This window comes from Dicentrarchus labrax, unplaced genomic scaffold, assembly GCF_905237075.1.
Source record: "Dicentrarchus labrax unplaced genomic scaffold, dlabrax2021, whole genome shotgun sequence".
NCBI classification, from domain to species: Eukaryota; Metazoa; Chordata; class Actinopteri; family Moronidae; genus Dicentrarchus; species Dicentrarchus labrax.
The window spans coordinates 3,903,564-3,920,225 of record NW_026136710.1 but is presented as its reverse complement, the minus strand read 5'-3'; the positions used below and the strand labels follow the sequence as shown (position 1 = coordinate 3,920,225).

The 16,662-nt window shown below is 40.5% G+C and overlaps 1 protein-coding gene across 2 annotated transcripts in view; it reads left to right on the top strand.

Moving 5' to 3' along the window:
* Positions 1-16,662, top strand: part of ap3b1a (adaptor related protein complex 3 subunit beta 1a) — a 57,462-nt gene that overhangs the window by 4,761 nt on the left and 36,039 nt on the right. The window contains exons 1-11 of one of the 2 annotated variants that reach the window (XM_051412863.1): positions 1,016-1,787; positions 3,150-3,225; positions 3,348-3,422; positions 5,888-5,983; positions 6,321-6,481; positions 7,904-7,970; positions 13,300-13,482; positions 14,611-14,766; positions 15,708-15,805; positions 15,904-15,958; positions 16,048-16,119. In XM_051412863.1, coding sequence (XP_051268823.1) covers positions 1,624-1,787; positions 3,150-3,225; positions 3,348-3,422; positions 5,888-5,983; positions 6,321-6,481; positions 7,904-7,970; positions 13,300-13,482; positions 14,611-14,766; positions 15,708-15,805; positions 15,904-15,958; positions 16,048-16,119 — 1,203 coding nt within the window. In that variant the 5' untranslated portion in view covers positions 1,016-1,623. Of the gene's footprint in view, positions 1-1,015; positions 1,788-3,149; positions 3,226-3,347; positions 3,423-5,887; positions 5,984-6,320; positions 6,482-7,903; positions 7,971-13,299; positions 13,483-14,610; positions 14,767-15,707; positions 15,806-15,903; positions 15,959-16,047; positions 16,120-16,662 lie in introns of those variants that run through there. The other variant, XM_051412864.1, reaches the window with a different exon arrangement.

Sequence of the window (16,662 nt, the reverse complement as noted above, 5' to 3'; positions counted from 1 at the left end):
GATTGAGAGCGATGCTGTATGAGAGACGGCTAACTTGGAGCCTCTGTTCAAAGTATTAGTTATCAGAGTCTGATTTAGCAGAAAGTATTATTATAGCTGTCACTGCTGGCATATATTTGCTGAACATACGGTGGTTATAATCGATATTTTGATGTTAACTATGGCAACAGCACTATGGGGCTTCTCTCTGTTCACTAATTATTTTGTTTTTCCTGCATGGAACTTTCCTGTTTAGGTTTTCTGTCATCACTCGTACATATAGCGTTGTTTTCAGCCTCTGTAGACAGCTGTTTTTCCACGTACACCCATTGTACGTTACCAACCAGCAGAGAGACACCGTTAGCAACGAGCTGCTGGTCATAGTGGAGCATTCAGCAGCTAAAGAACCACATATTTCCCTCTTTAAATGAATGCTAATGTTATTTTTTTATCTGCTTTACGTGTAAATAAGCAACTGTTTGCTAACAAGTTCGCCTAACTGCTAATGTGTCACTGCTGTGTTTCCTGTTTCTGCTGCCTCCAAGTGGCTGAATAATCAGTTTGTGCAGGTTTAAACAATAATATTGAATTGTCTACCTGTCATCCAACTCTGCTTTATTAAGGGTTTATTCATATTCTTCTTTTACAGAAGTGAACTTTGGACCTCAGATATTGTGTGATATATTTATTAGCTTGTGAAAGTGACTGAGTTGTTACTTATATCAGTCATTTTCTCTCAAAGAAAGGGCAGGAAGCTCACTTTTCACCCTCTAAAATCCTTCTGTACATTCACATCTTTTAAAGGGTGTTTCCTGACATTCAGCTCGGGCACTGTTATCTTTGCTGTGGGCCTGTCCTGTTGGTCCCCGTCGGCCAAACTTGGCAGGGTATGTGCTCTCATTGGTGTCAAGCTAAAGTGGATTATTGTGCGGTTGAGGTGATGAAAAGTAGCGCAGTGTTTACCCACCAGTGTAGATAAGGCCCTCCTTTTTCCCCTAGAGGGAAGTGACCACAGTCACACAGAGACAGTCACACACACACACACAGCCGGACTGCAGGTGAGAGAGCCCAGTTTCCAAGAGGAAAAACCTACATGTATAGAAAGAGAGGAGTAACAACTTAACAAGAGTCGACCACAGCTGACCGCCAGGTAGTTTGAGAAGGAATGTGGACTACGGAAGAAGGAGAGAGGTCTTACCCGAGTGAGCAGGCACTACCACCCTCAAGCATAAGTATGACTTGCCATTAGCGAGCTGACGGGGCATCTTGTGACTTTTTTTTTTTTTTTTTTTTTTGCCCTAAAGAGAAGAGGAAGGGAGTAGTGAATGACAGCCACAAAGCCAGTGGAGCCTGTGCTGTTTTTCCACTCTTCCCAGCTTTGACAGTTATGAACAAGAACGAGACGAGAAGACAAGCGTAAATAAAGCCAGGGAACACAGCCTGAAGGGAAAGTAATTACCACAGCTGTTTCACTCTTGAGTTACTTGAAATACAGTCAGTTGTGGACTCTTTCATTCTTTAGACAGCTAACACACACACACACACACACACACACACACACACACACACACACACACACACACACACACAGAACAAGTGGACTCAAGTGCTTTTTGGACTGCTGTTGGGGGGAGGAAAGGCGGTATGGATGTTGGTTTATCTTCTTTGCGCTCGGAGGCAGTGGGAGCCATGAGGACAGCGATGGTGTCTGCTGAGAACTTACAGCTCACTCTGAAGCCTGAGCTCAGTCAGGAAGAACAGGCCCTCACACACACCAGTAGTAGCCCCAAGGATGCACACAAAGCCGGGTACTGTAGTAAGATCACCCACAGCACTCTGATGGAGACTTACCGTAAAGTTTTTTTTATACGTTTTTTACTTCTTTTTAACGTAAGTTTTAGCTCAGGTTGTTGTTTGCTCATAATGTTGGTCAGCTGGAAGTTTGCATTTCAACTTTTAAAAAGTGTCTCTTGGATGTAACAAACTTTAAAATCATGTTTTGAAATAAGTTTTCTCTCAAGGTTTGTTATACTGCAGTTTAATTTTTACATGAAGTAAGATAATTATACCTCCAAAAAGTTTAATACAATCCAGGAAAAATGCAGTACATGTATTACTTAAAATGATGGCTTATGGTGTGTAGCTTTTAAACTTTTAAACCTGCAAGATTAATAGATTTTGACTGATATTAACCCAATTTAGTCACTTAGACCAGTGATTAAACTCATGCTAAAACACTAATGTAGCATGCTCACATGCTCACAGTGGTAATGTTAAAGTGCTGATGTTTAGCAGGTATAATGTTTACCGTTGTCACCATCTTAGTGTAGCGTTTTAGCATTACTAACATTTGCTAATTAGCACTAAATGGCTAATGGCAATATCATTTCAGTTGTTTTTTTTAGAGTTATTTTACACCACAAATGCCCATACCAACTTTAACAGCAATTCATCCAGCAGTTGTGGATCCTCACAGCCAGCATGGCTAAAATACATTTATCCATTAAATTCTCAGAAATGTACAACTCTTGTTCTCCATCTTAACATGACTTCTCCTACTGTGTATCCTCTCTGTGTGGAACAAACAACCGGTGTAGTTGTACAACCTCAGTGTGTGTGTTAGCATTCGCAAAGGAATGAGCATTGTCGTATCATGTGAGTGCCGGGCAATTTTAGCCGAAATTGGTGTGATGCTGCTGTTGCGTTGGTGCAGATAACGCTCTTGTTACTCGGTCGGGTGCATCGTCGGTATCAGTTCACTTCGGCTCCTGTAGACCAAACAGTGTGCAGCACAGAACTGTTTGCTCTTTAGAAGCGTATAGAAGAAGTGTGTGACCCTTGCATGTGTACCCTGTAATCTGTGAAGCTGACACAGATGTTGTACACACAGAGCTTTCACAGTACCTTTTGGTCAAGCTCTTAACACTTGAAACTGATTTGTGAAAGTCTCAGGCAGCGCTCACTATGTCTTCTCTAATGTTGGCCATGATAAGTATTAGTAACAGCATCAGAAATTCCTCTGATACTGCCTAAAATACGGTATCTTTTCCGCACGTATATCGGGTCGGTGCTCGGTATTGGTCGATACGCAACGCTCAGCTATTAGCATCGGTATCGAGAATGGATATCGGGTATCGGACATCTCTATTAACAGTATTTTCTGTCCCCAGGAATGAAGACCTTAAAGAGATGTTGGAGAGCAACAAGGAGTCGCTCAAACTGGAGGCCATGAAAAGGATCGTTGGGGTGAGTGCATCGTCAGATCTCATATTGTTGTGTTGTGTGTGTCTGTCTCTCTCTCAGCTGTTGAGTTTAATACAAGCGATACAATTAGTGGATAAAAGTGTTTTTATTGTTTTTGTTTTCAGCTGATTGCCAAAGGGAAAAATTCCTCAGAGCTGTTTCCTGCCGTGGTGAAGAACGTCGCGAGCAAGAACATCGAGGTATGACATTATTAAGAAATGCATCGCAGAAAAAAAACATCATCAGCTTTACAACAGTCGGTCGTCGTGATTCATTTAATTCTCGTGTGACACAGCACGTGGGCACACGAGACGTTACAGAGGGAACTTCCTCATACAGAACAAAAGGCTCATGTGGATTGGCTTCATTTGAAAGCTTTTATTTAATTTAGTTTGTGTTCATTTGTCTGATTTATTGTTTTTTCTCTGAATGTTTTTTTTGGGGGGGACAAAGTAAAACAGACAAACTAGAAAGAAATCACATAAGAGTGACAATATTAGATAAATAGATAAAAAAAAATATATAGATATATATGAGGTAAGAACAAAGTCTTAACAGACACAAATGAGGAACTAGTCATACACTCAAATCTCTGCACCAGTAACATAAGAGGTACCCAAATACTAGCATGAAAAGAAAAGTACAAGTAAGTAAATGTACCACTGCTCAGTTTGGCTTCTGTTACAGTGTGAGTGCCGACTGGAATCAGACCAGAGACGTGACAATCACAGGGCTCCGTCCCATTTTTCTTTAACCTTTTATTTCTCGTAAGAAGATTATAAGTTATTAAAATATGCTTTGCAACTATCCTTCTCAGGAGCTGTAACTCTAGCTGTGATAATGTCAGCTCTACAGATCTACCTGTCAGCTGTCACTATCAATTTAAGGCAATAAAAGCCTCCAAAAATATTAAAAAGTATATCCCTCTTCTCAATAAATAGTAGGAAAATTACTACATAAATTTGTGCATCACCACTAAATCATGTAAAGAGTGAGCCATGTGCACGGACTATTCCAGTGAATGAGCGAACAGTAGGCAACAGCTCAAGAGGGGTTCCCATGCTCAGAGCCTGTGAATATTGATTAGCAGCAGCAGAATAATCAGGTAGCGTGAGGGGCGGCATGTGAGCGGGGGGCCTGAAGCCGGGCGCTGTGTGCAAGGCATGCAGCCGAAGCAGCTCGTGGCAGGGTAGGGGAGCAGGTGGGTGGATGTAATTGGCAGTAGAGAGCCCACAGTCACGTCTTCTGTCTCCCACCTCATATACACCAGCTGCTAAGGTAGTGCAAGCGCCTCTCTCTCTCTCTCTCTCTCTCTCTCTCTCTCTCTCTCTCTCTCTCTCTCTCTCTCTCTCTCTCTCTCTCTCTCTCTCATTTCCTTTCCCTAGCTCTTCCACACTTTACTCCCCTACAGTATGTCTCGCTGAATAAAAAAAATGGCGTCCTCTCTCGTCCCCGCCCTCATCCGTTCTCTCCTCGTCACTGCGAGCTGCCATTGATCCCCACCAGTTAGAAAAGGGCACAAGAGCATGCAGGTTATTGACGGCGTTGCGTGATTTCATATCATTGCACTTTATTTTCTTTAATCATTGCCGCACTTCATTTTAACACCACATATCGTACGTGTACGAGTGTGTTTGCATGTTTTTGGTGTAGTTGTGTTTGCTTTTGAGTGCAAGTGACAGGAAGAGGAAATATATAAAAAAAACTTTAACCGCCTATTTAGCTGTTCAAAATGAAACCAGTTGTGTGCTCTGTGGTCATAGAAACCAGATCCTTGAGGGCAGATGGGTTGTGTCTCCTTTTATAGTGAGTAATGCCATTAATTCCAGCAGTAATGACCAGAACGATGATTGAGAACTGTGGTGCACTGCTGCAGGTCGATACTCGCTGCATTAGAAAGCGTGGTTCTGATTACTAATTAAGCTCCTGGCGATTGTACCTAAAATGTAACCTTACCCCTGACCTCAACCTTAAATCAGTTCTTAAATGAAATTATGAATAGTTCCTGAAGTAAATCATCATTTTTCATGACCACTTTTTATTCCAGTCCCATTATTTATGAATGTGCAGCCTCATAGGCACAAATCAGCTCTGACAATTCCTCTTTTTTTTTCTGAATAGCTGATGTGAATCAGTAGAGCAGAGAGCAACCTTTGGCCTCCACTTAAACTTGTCAGACAGCAGGACAAATATTATCTCAGGCTTTCCTGCGAGAAAAGAAGAAGCGAGGAAGCCAAAACACAAGACAGGGGGGGGCAGCGGCGGCGGCAAATAATTCAATGGCAATTTCTGAAAGGAAACAAAAATGCATAACCTCGTTCTCTGCCTGAAACAACACTGAATCGAGTCTGCAGCTCGTGATATCAAGACAGGAAAACTTTTTATACCAACTTTTATTTTTACCCCTTGAAATAATAAACTCCCACAGAAAAAAGCTAAGCTAAGAGTCTGACTCTCCCAGTTGTTTCATTCATTATTGTTCATGTTATGGCTTTTATAGCTGCAGTCTTTTAGGTTTTATTAGATGTAAAAACATGCAGCACGTCCTTTCACATAAGTTTTACAACACAGCTGGTTTCCTAGATTGTTTCCCCCTTGTGCTGCGTTAATTTCCCTTTACAGCTGTTTCAATTTATTGCTGTTTGATTTTAATTGTCCTCTGCAGCTTAAGAAGCTTGTATATGTCTACCTGGTGAGGTATGCAGAGGAGCAGCAGGACCTGGCTTTGCTATCTATAAGCACCTTCCAGCGGGCCCTCAAGGTAACATTTCTACTTCTTGTCTCTGTCTTTCTCTCTTTATTAGCACTACCATGGTGAAAAGTTATAATATTTTAGTGTATATACATTCTTATAGGCAAGTATTGTCTTCTTATACATATTTCTGGAGGCTGCTGTCATTTCTTGCCTTTTTTTTCTTTATTGCTCAGTCATTAATTGTGTATTTTTGTGTTATATATGACATTAATGTTGTTATAGTATATAATCTATACTGGGAAAGTTGCATATTGTCTGTTGAATGCTTTGGAAGCAGTAGCATCACTAGAAAACATTCATTTACACACTGAAATGAGGGTTGTTTTCTGTATCTCTGTGACAGGACCCAAACCAGTTCATCCGGGCCAGCGCATTGAGGGTTTTGTCCAGTATCCGGGTGCCCATAATTGTCCCCATCATGATGCTGGCCATCAAGGAGGCGGCAGCTGACCTCTCCCCATATGTCAGGAAGACATCGGCCCATGCTATCCAGAAGCTCTACAGGTACAGTTCTGTGGGGCTGATGTTGTTTCTGGTGTTGTTTTAAATACGAGGACTGCTACACGAGCTGCACACGACCGGGTAAAGCCAGTAGCTACCAGCTGCACTCGTTAACTTGACTGGCTCTCCTCACCGCCTCGTTTCTGAGCAATGAACTGAGCAGTTGATACAATAAATGTTGGGTAATGTTGATTTGAGGGGTTTTGCCCTGCAGCTTTCTTGCTCTTATCAGCTGAGTCTTTCTAAAACTGGCATGGATCAGAGAATGAATCAGTGCCTCAAATCTGAGCAGAGTAGTAAAGCTCAACCAGAATCAGTTGCATATTTGATTTAAGGGTTAATATCAGGTGATTAGTTCTTTACAAGACTACAACTGAGTCTGAAGTCTCACCCATTTACTATATAGTGCACTATAGTTATTTTACACATTTATATTTACGTGTCTGACTTCTGAGTGTGAAATATATGCTTTATATAATGGCCTAAAAATCCCCATAATGGAGCAAAAAAAGTAGGATCCATGGTAGGGCTTGCTACTAATGATAATTATGATCATTTTCTCGATTAATCGATTAGTTGTTTAGTTCATAAAATGTCAGAAAATGGTGAATACTGTTGATCCCGAAGCCCAATGTGACGTCCTCAAATGTCTTGTTTGGTTCATAACCCAAAGATATTCAGTTTAATGTCATAGAGGATGCAAGAAACCAGAAAATATTCACATTTGAGGAGCTGAAATCAGAGAATTTGGTTGTTCTTTTCTTTAAAAAATGACTCCGGAGGATTAACTGATGAACTAAATGGTTGGAGAATAATTGAACTGTTGACAACTGATTGATTTATCGACCAATCATTGCAGCTCTACAGCACATTATTTTCTCGATTAACCGCCTTGTCTATAAAAGGTCAGGACGTAGTGAAAGATGCTCGCTGTAATTTCCTCTTAGCTCAAAATGATGAAGTTGTTTGTTTTATTCAGCAAACAGTAGCAACCTTAAATTCAGTTTACAGTTAGATATGACAGAAAAAAAGCAAAAGGAATCAATTAAGATGAATTTTCTGCCGACTGACTAATCAATTAGTCGACTTGCAGGTGTAGTCTTTACTCTGCTAACACTCCCACAATACTGTGCATTCAATGTCTGAAATCTCCATTACTTGCTCACTATAGAGTGTTTTTATATAAGGAGCAGTGAATGGGACTGATTTGGTTGCAGTCTAGATCAGAAAATAAAACCTGATCATTAGACCGTTGTCCCGAACCACTGTAAACACACAGGCGCTCCGTATTCTGAGCACAGCGAGGAGACATAATTTAATTTGTAAGTCCATCAAGTTTTCATGTTATGTGAATAATTACCATTCCAGTTGACAGTTTCTCTCTCTCTCTCTCTCTTTCTCTCTCTCTCTCTATACTGTCTTCAGCCTGGATCCAGACCAGAAAGAGCAGCTGATCGAAGTGATTGAGAAACTATTGAAAGACAAAAGCACAGTAAGTACAGACCGAGTGGCGAGTGCCATACAGTACGCCTCCCATGTCGAAGACCACTGGAGGGCGCCCCAGTCAAGCGATTCTTCTCTTAGCTCTCCATCCCACAGCTCATTCGGCAATGCCATGGTTTGTTAACACCCACTTAAACCCACACATCTTCAGATGCTCCTTGTTAAGTGTCCATTTGGAAGGAATTTTCGCACTGATGCTAGTGTCAGCTTAATTTTCTCAAAGGCCAACTTCTTTTTCTTTTTTTCCAAAATGGACCATAAATGAGTTGGATTCTCAAATCCTGTGTTTAGGCCACTCACAGACACAATGCAGGCAGCCCATTAGAAGTCAGTAGGCAGCACATTAATTTGAGGAGGTCACAGTGAATACTAAGGGTGTTTAAATGCCAATTTCAAATATGTAGACGTTGGCTACAGAATGCAGAGTATGTTGTGTTTGTACGTGCGAGTCATGCACAGTTTGTTGTAATTATGTATTCATAGCATATACCTATCGTTATACAAACAAAACAAAGCAGCTCAGGCCAAGGGGGGGATGGAAAGCCCAGTACCAGATGCATAGCATATTTAGCCCCAGACGCTAACGAAGACAGATGACTTCTCCCCGTTGGAGCCCACATTGTGAGGCAGGGGGACAGAGAGAGAGGGCACTATCATCACACAGACGCACAAGCACCATCAGTCGGTGATGAATGGTGAAAAACATAGAGGATACTTAATAGCTATCAAGCGATGCATTTTTATGACGGCAAGAGGATACCATGTACCGTTTTAGTCGCACATTAAGTCCCACAGCGATGGCCAGTCATCTTGACATTTTATTTATTTCTCTATATACTGGAGTAACGCTATGTAAGGATGTCCTGGAGTTGAGTCAGCTGGGGAGAGGGTGAACATGTAGCTTAGCATAAAGAGGAACTTCACAGATTTCAAACATCTACAGTCATGAGCGGTGCTGCACTGCCTGTGAAGGCAGTTTTATTTATTTAGTCTTCAGTAGCTCTGCAAGTGTTTTGTCAAGACCCTTGACGGTTTCACGAGTGCTATTTCAGCTCGGGCTTACACGGAAAGAAAGCCGCGTGGAGGGTCAAGTTTGAAAGATGTGGGAATTTGCCAGGCAGGGATGCAAAGATGTAAAATATTCACATTAGAAAAGCTGAAACCAGTGAGGTTTTTTTCCATCTTTGTGTAAAGAAAATGACAAATTAATCAAGTATCAAAAGTGTTTACGATTAATTTTCTTTCACTCAACTAATAAATGAGTTGAATAGTCCTTACAGCTCATCTTTGAAACAACTGCACATTACTGAAGTTCTTTTCCAAAGTTAAGTTAAAATAAGCTCGTGCTAATTGACATTGCAAGTAGATAGTGTCTTCTATTCCATTATCTACACAGCTCATTCTCTTAGGGGGTTCACAGGGGGCTGGATCCCAGCAGGCACTGGGGCGGGAGGTCATTTATTCACACTCACATTCACGTCTACGGGCAAATTAGCGGTTTCAGTCTACCTCAGCAGACATTTTGACATGTCATAGAAGGAAAAGCACAGGTGAAACTAATTGCATTAATGATGGCTCAGTTCCATCAAGTCTCGTCGTCGTTGTCGTCGTCGTGTAGTAGAGCATCAGTAGCTCTGGATCTGAATCACCTGAATGTTACTCAGCTGTTATGAATGTTATTAATTACACCTGCACTCATGTCAAAATATATGCCCATAAAAAGCCTCTACTGCCCTCTTACTTTCAGGGCGAAGGCAGCCATCTTTAGGTTTGTAAGAGCATTGTTTTACTATATCTGATGTTAATTAATCAATTTAACCACAGATAAGTGAATTCATTTACGTGAGTGCTATTTAGCTGATGTCACCTCGCTGCCTGTTGAAGAAGGAAACATTTGGTTATTGTTCCAGGCTGTGGCAGTGTCCAGGCCTCCTGACATTTACCTTTACAGATGTGCCTGTTTGGTTAAATGACTGTGACACACGGGAGGGGGGGGGGCTGCTTATAGGCAAGATGGTTTAAAGAGAAAATGGGAAGGCCTGATGACAGAGACAACATAGGAGTTTGTGCAGCTGTTTTACCGTGATGGATCTATTATCCAGCCATTACAAGATAAATGATCGATCCCTCCCATCCTCCCTCCCCCGTGCACCTTCTGCAAAATTGAAATGAGAACAGAAACGAGGGGCGGATGGAGGGAAGGAGTGTGGGGGGGGTACTATGATTAGGGGCTAGGTGAGATGCCCATTAATTTAAGAGAAAAAGGAGGGAGGAGGAAGAGAGCAGGAGAGGAGCGAGCGAAGGGAGGATAGGCCGACCCCACACCGGGCCATCAATCAAAAAGGCGCACGTTGTCTCTGGCGTGATGACCCAGCACTCTCTGCCTCTCTGGCACCCTAATTAGAATTCATAGCAAAATAGATGCAAGGAAACGGTTTGGGCCCTTCATAATTTTATAGGAAATTTATTGTTATTAGAAGAACCATTTGCTTAGTGTGATTTTTCCATTACCGGCTTGTCACGCAGGGTAGATAATATGGTCGAGGTGGTGGAGGAGGGGGAGGAGGTGTATGAACTCCATAGATTGGGGTGTCAGTTTTGTTGATGGTGCATGTAGTTTACCTTGGAGCTGTGTCTAATGGGGGAAGTTGGTAGAGAATGCACAAAGCCATGCAGCGGGATCCACATGCTCAGAAACAGCGTTGTCTGTAATAGCCTCAGAGACGGGAGAGGCCGAGGGAGAGCGCCCGGGGAGAGGGACGCAAAAATACACACCGGTACATGCTGAAAGTATATATTCTAATTGACTGCTTTTGAGTAGGTTTATCTAAAATACGTTGGCTGAGATATTCACAGAAAAAGCTACGGTGAAGCTTCTTGAACATGGATACATATAAGCCTGTATTACACAGATTCAATGATCAGTATAAAACCAAAACCTCCTGAATCACTGTACCAATAGACCTTTTTTTTTTTTACAGTGTTTTTTGACTTGATAGCGGTTGAAGCTTAGGTGCAACTAATAATTTTTTATTAATGGTTGCTCCGTTCCATTTGGATGTTCTAGTAAGTTAGTATGCACAACACCATGGCCCTGAAGCTGTCACACTTAACTGGAACGTAGCCAATGTTATTCACGTCAAAATGTCTGCTGTTTTGTGTAATTTGGCTGATTTTCTTATATATAGTATGTGTTTTTATCAAAGCAATTGAAAACAATATTGAATACAGCGTCACTAACTCAAATAAAGTAAACTTGCTTTGTAAATTGATCATATACAAATATGAATGGAAGAAACTTTAAGTCCACATAATGCTTTTAATTACCTGTGGGGTTGCTTATAGCACACTTACCCACAAAACAAGTTTTTGTGCTTGAGTTGGTTTCTCTCATTAATCCACATATTTACAGAAACTGTATAGAGTTTATTTTCCAAAGATAGATAACACTATTTTCTCCCTAAAAAACATTATTTATCCTGCTGGAGCTAAGTCAAGTAGATAAGGAAGACTCATTAGATGCAACTTTACTATAATGATGTATGCAGAGACACGCAAGTGTACATAATTCCCAATCTCCATTTAGTTTATATAAATTGTGAAAAGCAAATATAGTTACTTTATATTCCTAATAGCCATCAAGATATCTTGGCTGTCAATAGATACACATTCAGTTACCAGTTCATTAGGTACAGCTAGCCCTGTCCTCCCTTCTTTTAATGTCTTACTTAACCTTTATTTAACCAGGTAAGACATTAAGAACAAATTCTTATTTACCGTCGCAGAAGTCAAAGCCTCTTGAGGGAAGGGAGTAGGGACTAAATGAGAAAGGGGGAACAACAAGAAGAATTGCAATTAAAAGGATGTATTTTGTGGTGCTTGTGAACTGTGTTGCGTTTATATAAAGAGGTATTTCTGTTTATTTAACCTCATTGGAATAAATTGAGTGAGCAACATGATAAAAATGCAATAACAATTCAACAGCACCACAAACTGCAGCTTCCAGAATGTTGAATTAGCACCTCTCTGAAACAGTTTCACCAAAAATTTAACATTATAACCCTCATGAAGGAAGGATTAATGCAGCACTGTTGCATTAGACTGCATTAGTTTTTAGCTAGGAGCATCTAATAAGTTGGCATTTGAGTGTCTAATGTATGATTACATGTATTTTCCTAGACCGTTGTCAGTGTGCTGGCTTTATTACTAGCTGGATCTATCTGCAAGTGTCATTGCTTGAATATATATATATATATATATATATAGAATTTTTTATGCGGGTCACTCAATGAATATTACTTCGTACATCAGTGTGATACCATAAAACGTAGTTGTTTGATCCCTCTAGTAATCTATTCATCAGCATTAGTGTGCGAATGTCAGAAAAGCGAATCATCACTCGGATTTAAGGTCCAGATTTCTCAGACAATCTGCAGACAGAAGTCGTGCACATACACATTTCACTCATACACACACACACACACACACACACACACACACACACACACACACACGCACACACACACATGCACACACAATCAATGCAGGCTCATGACAATGCTGATGGGTAAATGCACTGGTTTCCCACAGGGCCACCAGGGGCCAGAAGGCTTTAATTGGGAAGACCAGATTCTGCTCCCTTTCTCTTCTTCTTCACCCTCGCCTGCCCATGATAATGCTGTTTGCATATTAATACACCGCCATGTCACTCACTCAGTCTCACAGTCAGTCAGCGAGCCAGCAGGCAGTTGGGAGGCGGGGGGGCATGCAACAGCCAAATGGGTTTTTTCCTTCTACCAATAAAACACGGTTGATTATTGGCTCCCTCAGCTGCTGCTTCCTCCTTGTCCTCCTCTCCTCGTGAATTGAACATAAAATGAGTTTTGTATCTGAGAAAAAAATATAATTTATGGGGGGGAAATATGAGAAACGCTCTCATTGATGTATTTCTTTCACAGGGTTGTATAAAATTAGTCAGTCAAAACTTAAAGCACAAACATTTTCCTTCTAATTATCGACTAACTACTTAGAGGCTGAACTGTGTGTATTGTAATCAAAGTGGTAAATTGGTATTGTTTTTTTTAAGTGCAATAATAGCACTTTTTCTTTTAAACCTGGGTCATATCTGTTAATCAGTCTTTTATTTCTCTGGAGTCTGTATATTACGGCTTTTTTAAGAGATGAAGTGTTTGTTCATTTCGTCAAACTAAGCTGCTGCATATCCTTGAAACTTCCATTAACTCAAGTGTTAGCACTGCAGAGAAAGAAATAAAACGCATCAGCATTTCCCTCATGAGCTTCGTTCTGTTTTTCTGCAGCTGGTGGCCGGCAGTGTGGTGATGGCTTTTGAGGAAGTGTGTCCAGATCGCATTGACCTGATCCATAAGAACTACAGAAAGCTGTGTAACCTGTTGGTGGATGTGGAGGAGTGGGGGCAGGTGGTCATCATCTCCATGCTGACACGCTATGCCAGGACGCAGTTCACCAGCCCCTGGACGGAGGTGAGGCACTCATTGCCTGAAAGACTAAAACCAACGATCCAGATCCACAAAGCAGCAATTCCTAGTCATGCCATCTTCCAACACAGCAAACATAACATCAGTCTACAGTAAAACTCTTATCTCCTCTGTCAGTGCAACTATCTGATTAAGTATCACTAGACTTCTCCCTTAAGGTCATTTTGTTTTTGTCAACAAATCCCATTAAAAGACCAAAACCTGATCTAAAAACCTGAAACCTGAAAAACTGATCCTACTAGAAAGTATTTTGTGTGTATCCAAAGCCTGATATAACTTCTTCCTCTCTGTCATAAAACTCCATTGTTGTCCAAAAACTATTAAAAACACACATCTAACACCATCAACACACAGTGTAGTTTATTTTAACCCAATCACACATACACCGTCCAAAGCACCAAATGTGGATTAATCTGCTGAATATAGTCTCTCAACAAGTGCTCTATTTACTCCTACTAAAAGCTACAGTGACTAGATTTTTTAGGAAGTGTTTTTTTAAATGAAACTACATGTCCGTGACCCATTTTTCAAGTTTACATTGTCAGCAGGAACCAGTGGGCTGCAGGTTGAAAGTCACAAACAGACGGAAGTCGAAAAGTATTTGCATTGTTGGCTCTGGTCTTTTCATGGGAACATTGACAAATCTAATTTAAAACATCAATCTGATCCTTAAAAATGTATGTCTAACAATGTCTAAATTAAAATCCAGAATGAGACTCTTTATATTGATAATTTAGGGATTTAAATTGTAACACTCCTGCGTTTAGAATTACAGTCTTTGTGGTCTTAAATTACTTTTATATGTTGGAGCTATGTCACAATATTGGATTTCTGTACAAAATTAGTTTCTGGGGAAATGTGTCATGGCTCTTCTATACAAGAGAAGTTAAGTTAGAGTAATTGATTCTTGAGACAGTGAAAAACATTGTTTCTTTAATTAAAATCCTGCCAATATAAAATGTGAGTACCACTCAATTTGCTCAATCCACTCGTCCAACAATCCTGTAACTCAAGTAAAAAAGTAAATGCCACAATAATTGCATTTTTAGTCCAATATTTATTAATGTGTTTGAGGGAGAAGTAATGCATTAGTGTGGTGTATTGTGTTTTCAGGGTGCCACGTTTGATGAGAACAATGAGAAGACATTCTATGACTCTGACTCTGAGGAGAAAAAAGAGCAGACGGAGGCCAAACCCTACATCATGGATCCAGACCACAGACTGCTGCTCAGGAACACCAAACCTCTACTGCAGAGCAGGAACACCGCTGTGAGTTAGCTGGACACTCAAACGCAGACATATACAGCTATATTCAATTCTTAAAATAAACTTTTTTACCTGTTGAAAGGTATAAATATTGATCAGGGGTTCTGACTCCAGCCTCTGCTACTATCTCACCACTGTTTTAGAAATAAAAAGCTACACATGAACTAGTGCTGCTGTCTTAGTAAAGACGTACACACACTTTCAAATTCACTCCCCAGCTGTAATACATCTCAAAATTCCCTTTCTTACACAAATACAACACACACAGCACAAAGATGTGAGCATAAACACACATACCTGTCATAGTGCACCCCTGATGAAAAAAAAAAAAGATAAAAAACATAGTGAGTGCAGATCTCCATCACCCAGGAGCCTCAAGGTCTCTGTCGCTGTGTAGCAGCGGGAGGAAAAATGCTCCCAAATGAAAGTGTTGATTAAAATGTGACATGCTGTGTCTTTTACTCGTGACAACACAGTGACATCCTCCATCTTCATTGACGCCTGAAACCCTTTCATTCTGCCTGCAACGATGGACACACGTCCGCCTGCTATTTAAAGCTCTGCTGAAAAATTACCTTTATAGAGTCATGTCATGAGGGCCTTTGTGGAGCCCTAAGAGATGCATGTGAAGGAATTTAATTTTCAGCTCGGGTAGACAGATGGTACAGTAATTTAGTGTAGGCGGTGTAGTATTAATAATAATAATAATAATAATAAAACACAAGTGCTATTTGGAGTGATAAAAAACATAAAATCAAGTAAAAGTAACACACTGAGTTAGAGATAAGTGGATGACACGTTATGGAAAGTGAACAAACATAAAGCAAAAGAATAAAAAGCAAGAAGAATCAAAGGGTTTTCCCAGAAGCCAGTCTGTAAAATGTTTTAAGAAAGATTGAATGGCAGAGATATTTAATACCATGTAATTTCTGACTGCGTTTTAGGTGGTGATGTCTGTCGCTCAGCTCTATTGGCATTTAGCCCCTAAACATGAAGTCAACATTGTCACCAAGTCTCTGGTTCGACTACTAAGAAGCCACAGGTAATGCAAAAAAATCATGCTAGATCTCCCTGTTTGCCTGCCCCTGAGTCAGCTGTTGTTGATGTCTGAATATGTTATTTCCTGTCTCTTTTGCACAGAGAGGTGCAGTTCATTGTGCTTCAGAATATAGCCACAATGTCCATTCAGAGGAAGGTGAGTCTGCGTTTGGACAGCACTACAATAATGGTGTCTTGCATTGACAGAGGCTGTTTTGATAACGTGAATTATCTCCAAACAAACAGGGGATGTTTGAGCCCTTCATGAAGAGTTTCTACGTGAGATCTACAGATGCCACACACATCAAAACACTGAAGGTAACTGCCAGTTTATGTTGTGCATTATGTCCATACTGTACCACAATATGGGCTCAAATAAGATTCTGAGCTTGTGGTTGTGTACGATCCCTTTTTAAACCTATGGACATTTGCAGGAGAAGCCCAAGTTTGTGAATATGTAAGATTGGTTGTGGTAGAATAAAATACACAAATTATATATATGGTCAGGTTACACAAAGAACCACCTTTTATTCACATATTCTCATGTTATTTTCCACAAACTACAAATATTTTCTTCGCATTTACAAATATAGCTTATATATACACAAAATGTACTTACCACTAGAAGTGGCACTAGAGCATCTCAGACCAAAACAATCAGACAGAGTAAATAAAACTAACCAAAACCATATTTGTTAGCCTTTCCACAGTCTTTTCCAATAATCACCAACACTGGTTAGGGTGAAATAAATCCTTAATTCACTGAGTTAGATGCAAAAATATTCATGAAAAGGGCTGCAATGGCCTCAACGCAAGTGTAAATGTTAATCCTTGGGGACAAATGAGCCCATTCGTCAAAGC